We start from the raw sequence: 7482 nt of genomic DNA, 5'->3' as shown, positions 1-7482 counted from the left end.
TGCACATACTTTGTGTCGGTAATTGAGGCGTTTAAACCCAAACTTTTTGAAAAGGGGGCTTCCCGAATCCTTGTGACTCTGGGTGCTCAGCTGAGAGCCGGAGAAGCTGTGACTAGTTTGTTGGCTGTGTGCCTTGAACATGGTACGATCTGGAAAGCTCAGCCGTAGGTGTCTCAAGGAGGGCACCCAAATCTGTCCGTAATTAATACCCACTTCTCCCCACCTCAGCTCCGGAGATCGTGCTCCAGCTGCGGCCGCGTGTGACAAGCCAAGGTCAGAGCTTGGGGACACTGTCCCCCGTGTGCTGGGACCGTGACACCTTGCAGCCCCCCCCTCCGAAGCCCTTTCACACCCGGGTCCTCTCCCGTGGACACCCTAAGACTAAAGCAAGCCCGGATCGCTTCGCCCCCCCCAGCAGCACCCACCACCGTGGGCTGTGGGTCCCGGGGTGGCTGCGGGGGGGGGACACACCGTGGCAGTGAAAGAATTTCTTTCGGGCAGCCGGGGGGGGGGGGAAGGAGATCGATCCTCTGGCGGTTCACAGTAAGGAAATTTATAATAAACTCCCTCCATCTGGCTCCTGAAAAGCGAGAAAAGCGCAAAACCCTCGCAAGGAAGGGACCACCGGCACAGCAGCAGCACCCACCCGGGACACCCCGCCACGGGCGACCCCCGGCTGCCCCCCTCCGTTCCCCGTTGCCCCTCGGGGCGCTGTTCTGCCCCCTCTTCGCTGCTTTTTGCCCCCCCCCCCCCAGCTCCTGACCTGCCTGCCTCGGTCCTTTGCTCCCCGTCCCGAGCGGTGCCCGGCGGCGTCGGGGTGCACCGGGAGGGGGTCGGGGTGAACCGGGAGGGGGTCGGGGTGCACCGGGAGGGGGTCGGGGCACCTCTTACCCCCCCCCCCAGGTATTTGTCCATGTTGATTCAGCAGGAGGCGGGGGGTGTATGGGGTGGGGGGGGGGGAGTTTGAGGCCGGTGGGGGGAGCAAGCCGGAGTGTCTGTCTGTCTGTCCGTCCCCCCCCCCCCCGGGGGAGCACCGGGGAGGGTTAATCGGCGCGGATCTGTGGGTCTGGGAGGAGAAAGCGGAGGCCGGGCTGGGGAAGGGGGGAGGATAAGAGGAAGAGGGGAAGAGCGGCTGGGTGAGGTCGCACACCGCCAGCCTCCGCAGCGCCTTTTCCCGCAGCCCCCAGCGGAGGAGGGCTGCTGTGGGAGGGTGTCCGTGTCGTCCCCCCCCCCCCCTTTCCCCTTTCCCCGGGTGGGTCTTTTCCCCCGGCCGCGGAGGGAGGGACGGCGCGGGGTGCGGGGGGTCCCCCCCGGGAGCCGGGGGGAGGAAGCATCTCCGAACCGGGGCTGCTTCTCCGGGAACGAGGGAGGGACAAAAGTGCCTCCTCCTTGCTCTCCACCCGTCCCCGAATTTCCAAGGGGCTGGGGTGGGGAGAAAGAAGATTTCAGCTGGGACCTCCCGGCGGGAGCGAACCGCAAAGGAACCGAGGCAGGAGTCGGAGGGGGGGGGACAGCGGCATCCCGAGGAGAGTCCCCCTCCCCGCAGCCGCTGCCTCAGGATGCGGCTCCTCCTGCTGCTGCTGCTGCTGCCGGGGCTGCTCCCCACCGTACCGGCCCAGAAACTCTCCGCCCTTACGGTAAGGCAGCCCCGACGCGGGGTGATGGGCGCCGGCTGGGGGGGGGGGGGTCCCCCCCGGGGCGCACCTGATGCGGGGTCTGTGTGTGTCCCCCAGGGCTGCCCCCAGCCGGGATAAAGGGGGAGGGGGGGTCCGCTCCCCACGGTAGGACCTGCGTGGGGGGGGGTGGCCCCTCTGGTTTCTTCCACGGGGGGGAGTGGGTGTCCCCCCCCCCCAGCCGCCGGTCAGGGTCCGGCTCCGTGTTACCGCCTGGTTTTTGGTTTTTTTTTTTTATTTTAGCGGAGAGGAGTTGAGGTCCGCTGCCGGACCGTCCTGGGCTGACCGGTTTGGTTTTTATTTTTAATGAGAAAGTGAGGTGAAACGAGCCGCCCCGGCTATTCCGGGCTCCACGGTGCTAAACGTGGAAGCTCTGCAGAGAGATGGGTGAACCAATTCATTAGGCTTGCTAAATAAGCCATAACCACTTCGCCAGCCAAGACCTGAGGTTTGCAGCTAATAGCTCGGTTCAGTCTCCTTGTAGAGCTCGCAGTGTTTGCAAAGCTATAATTAATGCAATCTGTAGAAATAAAAACATTTTCCTTAAATGTGTTTTTAAACAAGTGCTTGAGTAAACATAACGGGCAGCGAGTACCCCTTTCAAGCTGTTTTTAAGTGTTTTGGTGAGGGCTGTGCCCTTTAGAGTTTATTATGCTGGAGTTACAGGCAGTTGCAAAGTGAAATAGACCCTATTTTTGTCACAGTCTTTCAGAATATTTCTGTAAAATACTGAAGACTTGGGTTTTTTTCCTTTTTTTTTTTCCTTTTCTTTTTGAGTCAGGGGGAATAGGGACAGCTCAAGGAGAAATGGGGCAGCGGGGGGGGATGGCTGAGCTGTTCATACCTGAAATTCTTCAGAAAAAGTTTTGCCTTCTTGTCTAGTTTTTTTTTTTTTTTTTGGAAATGATTTGTAGATTAGAAGCTGCTAATTGAAAACCTAAAAGGAATGAGTCTGCTCCGTGAATTTTACAGCGTGTGGCATTTGAAAGTGTGGGACAGATAAAGTCAAGTGATTCACATCTTTTACTTTTTAAGAACCTCATTTGAAGCAGCCTTAGACTGTCAGGTGATATACTCTATTCCGGTTAATGGGCTAACATTGCAATTTAATGCCAAGTTCACTTTCACAAATGTGTAAACAGAATTTACAAGAGATTACATGTTATATTCTTTCTTCTGTACATAAAGAAGTTCTAAATATTAGCATGAAAGTAAACTGGAAATGCTACCAAAACTAAATTTGTCCAAATGTATAATAAGAGTAATTGTGACTGTTATATCATCTTTAAATGATCCATGACTCAAATGACACCAAAGCCTTTTAATAGATGTATATAAATCACTGCTGAATGTAACTGTCATTCAGTGAGTGGTTGTCTGCCTCACGAAAGGGAAGAAAAATCTGGCCAAGGGCACTTTGGCAAACTCTTTAAAAATTAAATGTCATAGACTCATGCAGATGTATTTGACTTTACTGTTAGCTGAGAGATGTCTGAAGTCCCTCTGTTCCCTCTTTCACCCATCCAGAGTGTGTATTGTTCATTTCTGTACCTTATAGTAGTGTGCATCTTTATGAACCATGACCGGAAAAGTCAGTCCTGGTGGAATCCCCACCCTCTGCTACCAAAAAGGTAATGGTTTTGGAGACTTTAAGCTTTCGGACTGAATTAAACTTAACGTTTCAGTAGGGGTAGCTAGCCTTGTTAGTAGAGGACCGTAGGTAGTGAGCCCATGCTAGTTTTTCCACTGCCTGTGCTCTTCTTACCGAGATGGCTAGCCCAGATGAATATTAGACTGCATTAGAAATCCTTCCATAAAATGGGTAGCGAACAGACAGACACCCGTAGGAAGAAAACAACACACACACACTTTCTGCATCTTCCCACAGGTCTAAACTTTGAATGAGGCAGGTTTATTCCTCCTATTTGTGTACTTCCCTATTTAAACAACAACAACAAAAAAGCAGTGCTATTACAGCAACAAATACCACAGCACTAAATCACCCTTTACTCCTGCAGTCATTTTGCTTATAGCTCACAGACTGTATAACCCCTTCCCACATGCACCCGTCTCAAATATTCATGGGCAGTATCTGCATAATTATAAGGAAAAACAAACCAGGCTGTGTAGAAAGGCCACGAAAATGCCTGACTTTTTTCACCTGCTGTGCCAGTGTGTGATGACAGAGAACTACCATTCTTTTCTACACATCAGGTGAAGATTTTCATTTGCAGTTGGAAGAAGAACAAAGACAGACTGATATTTTTTGTCAAGAAGCACAGGCCACGGGGACGGAGCATGTTTCACTGTGGACCTGAGTTTTATGAAAACTGTGGGATGATGACGGGGAGAGTGTGCACATCCCTGCTGGTATCACACTGTCATGGGTATCTGCAGCTTGCCAGGTGGTGGTAACATCAGGGGCACAGTCTCCTTGGCCGCAGTGGTAAATCTGCCATAAGATGAACCTTAGCAACGACATGTTAATAAAATTAAAGTTCCCTCTGGCAAAAGCAACTCTAAAGTTAAGGTCATTATCTGAAAGATGACTGCACGGATCAGAGGTTTTTTCCTTGCCTGGGTGTTCAGCAGCTCTAGGGTCTAAGCGGCAAACTTGGATGATGGCCGGGCAGGGAGGGGGGTATCAGCGTCTGTCTTTATGTTTTTCATCTGTCTAAACAGATGAACAGATTTCTGGGCTGTTTTAACTTTACGTCCTCGCTAGCTCCAGAAGCAGAGCAACTATTACTTTCAGAGAAGACTTTCAATAGTTTACAGAGTTGTATCCCTGTTTAATTAGGAATAAGATTTTTGCGTTTCTCTTGGGCAGAAATACCCACAACAATGTCTATAGCTCAGGTGAGTATGTGATTTTCAGATGTTGGAAGCTTTGAAATAGCCCATTAGTAAGAAATTACAGAGTTTTCACTCAAATAACACCTCCAAGAGAATTCTGATTGCCTAACAGTCTTATGTGACTGCAGGGACTGATGAGCGTATGGTTTCTGACAACCTTGATAATAGCCACCAGGACAATTTCTGGCAGGTGGGTGCATCAGGGTAGTCAGCAGGTAGTTGAGATGCATCTGTCAGTCTGGAGTCTGGTCCCCTGGTCCTCGTGGCCGTACCTAAAGTGAGTAAATGAGTGCTGTAACGTGTCCCCCTCTGCCCAAACTGTGGACCCAGCCAGAACTCGCTTGGGTCCCCGTCTGCGTGCCTGGGTGGAGGAGGAACATGAGGGGTGGGCTGATGCACACCTGAGTCTTTACTGGGGGAGCCAGGATGTGCACCGGGGTCCAAGAGTTTCAAAGTTCTTGTGGGCTCACTGGGTTAGAGATAGCCCAAAGCTACTGTGAGTTTGTACCGTTTCTGGCTTCTTGTCATCAAAAAATAACTCTTTGCTAAAGTTGCTCCTGGTCTCTTGTCTCCTGAGTAGGAGCATATTGCAATAATAGACAAAGTGAGGGGAAACATAATATTCCAGTTCTGAATTGCTTACTGAGCCACAGGGATGCATGGGGGAGGAGAGCATTATTTGGTATTATATTTATTGTTATTTCACATAAACAAACATTGGCAACAGAACAATGGCTTTCATTCTGGGAAGGTAGGCTGAGAGCTGTCTCATAAGAAACCATGAGATCTGGAGGGACTGTAGCCAATTTGGCTGCTCCTGGTTTTTCCTGCCCTTGTGTCAAATGCTAATGTAAAACATTCTTACATTCCAGAAAATATCTTAAGTAATCTTGTCCTTTTACCTTGTTTATGGCAAGGCAGGTAATAGTCTGCAATTCTTGTAACATGTTGTTGGAATGTTTTTGCAATGCTGTATTTTCGTTCTGCTCTGTGAGATGCACCCATTCTTTCTGGACGTATGAAACCGATGAGAGCTGAGCCTTATTGGCATATTGTGTTAGGGGAAGAGGCGTATCTTGAGGATATAGGTACTTTTGGTTTGAAACACAACGTTTTGAAGAAAGCTCATTTTGTTCCTTGAGTAAGTAAGTTTATGATCAGTGCACTTATCTCCACACTTACTTTGGCATCGTTTATGCTGTATTTTTGGAACCATCAGCTTAGCTTTTATCTCAGTTGCGGTGTTGTGCATGTGCATGTACTTGTTCAAACAATAGGACGCAAGTGTTTCTTATTTTAAAATCTTGATGACTTATAACGTACCACAAACTATTTAATTTTTTTCTTTCAAAGCCTTGCTGAACCATGCATCCTTCTCAATACAATATTGATCTTAGATCTTACAAAGGAAGAAAGTTTGCTTGAAATTGCTTCTTGAAATGAACACCTCTGCCTGTTAAAAGTTCCTTTCACCAGAGGCTGCAAATTTCAGGGAACAATTGTTTTCTTTTTCTCCCTTGGCACATGCTTTGTGAGTATTCAATAGCATTTAATGCACTGGATGGCTTCCACAACACTCACCAATATAAGATGGACCACTAAGGTAGTTCAGTAAAGGGAAGCTAAACACAATCAAAGCTTTCCAAGTTAAGGACCCATTTGGATGGCGCCTGCAAACCCAAACATTTGGAAAAGTTACTCTAATTGTGACTGAAAAACCAAGACCATAAATAAAACCGTAAGTGGCTCCAGATCCTAACAGCATTGTTACTGCAAATGGGCATTGGTACAACCAAGGGTACATCAGCTCTGAAAATAAAACACTTTCAACAATGCTTCCTTGCAATAAACTCTCAAGACGCTTCTCACTAAAGAAACAAAAACAAAACCTGTGAGAGTTATTATTGAAAGAGTCAGCAAAACTTTTGATCAGGCGTTAGAAGTAATTTTTCTGCATGCAGCCAACATAAACTGTACCTTATAACGTGAAAGACGTAATGGAGGTGGCAGGTTGACTGCACACCCATAAGATTTTAAAACTAGAAGTGAAGAGTAGAAGTGACTGGGGGTGGGGAGGGAAGAACAGGACAGAGAAAACAAAAAGAAGTAGATCGTGTGTTTTGGCCAGTTGTGATGCTTTCATCCATCCCCTGTTGCCCACTGAATACCTCGAGGAACAGCCGTGTGAGTTCCTTGACAGTTGGCAAACCTCAAGGTTTGGTTCATTTTGAGAAGCCTCCGAAGGTTTAGCTCCTCTCCAAAACCTATCTGAACCCTCTTGGTTTGGAAATGGGGCTACAAATCTTTTCAAGATTTGGCTCGCTCAGGACTTTGCTAGCGTTTCCGTTTCTTCAGCCAGACCAGCCTCACCACAGACGCAGCCATTTTCACGGTATTTTGGTACTTCCATTTTGTCTCAGGCCTGAGACTGGGAAGCACAGAGGCGCCTGAAAACTCAAAACTGAGTAAGGAAGAGTTGGGATCAAAGACCTAATTTTTGAACAGCAAATGAAGGTCTGAGTTTGGTTCAGGAGTGGCATTTTTCATCTGAACAAATTCATATGTTCTTGGGGAAGTTGCGGAGTGACTGGAGGTTACATTTTGAAAAGGACTCGGGCATTTCCAAACTTTTTGTGTTTTCTTTGGGATCAAAACCCAAATGCTTCTTAATTTTTTAGTTGATTCAATATTGTATTTTGAGGTAGATTTTTAAAAAGCTCAGATGAAAGATTCATGATGAAAGTCATTTCACAGTGAAAAGCTGGAATGCTGTCTTCAGAAATAAGATAGTCAAAATAGTTTTTGACTGTATGAATACTGCCCTCCCCTCCTCTGCCCCTCTACTACCTTCTACAACAAAATTCTGGTGATGCCAATCATTTTGGTCTCAATAGCCCCACGTAGTCCCATGGGATATGCTTCTGTTGACATTTCTCTGTCCACTTCTGGTTAT

At 48.1% G+C, this 7482-nt stretch overlaps 1 protein-coding gene across 3 annotated transcripts in view; it reads left to right on the top strand.

Moving 5' to 3' along the window:
* Positions 1-1111: 1111 nt before the first annotated feature.
* SMOC2 (SPARC related modular calcium binding 2) overlaps positions 1112-7482 on the top strand; it is a 149604-nt gene continuing 143233 nt past the window's right edge. Inside the window, exon 1 of one of the 3 annotated variants that reach the window (XM_075043346.1) lies at positions 1112-1637. In XM_075043346.1, coding sequence (XP_074899447.1) covers positions 1560-1637 — 78 coding nt within the window. In that variant the 5' untranslated portion in view covers positions 1112-1559. The remainder of the gene's footprint in view (positions 1638-7482) is intronic. The other 2 variants (XM_075043347.1, XM_075043348.1) reach the window with 2 other exon arrangements.

Source organism: Buteo buteo, chromosome 12 (genome assembly GCF_964188355.1).
Source record: "Buteo buteo chromosome 12, bButBut1.hap1.1, whole genome shotgun sequence".
Lineage (NCBI taxonomy): Eukaryota > Metazoa > Chordata > Aves > Accipitriformes > Accipitridae > Buteo > Buteo buteo.
This window is presented reverse-complemented; position numbering and strand designations above follow the sequence as displayed.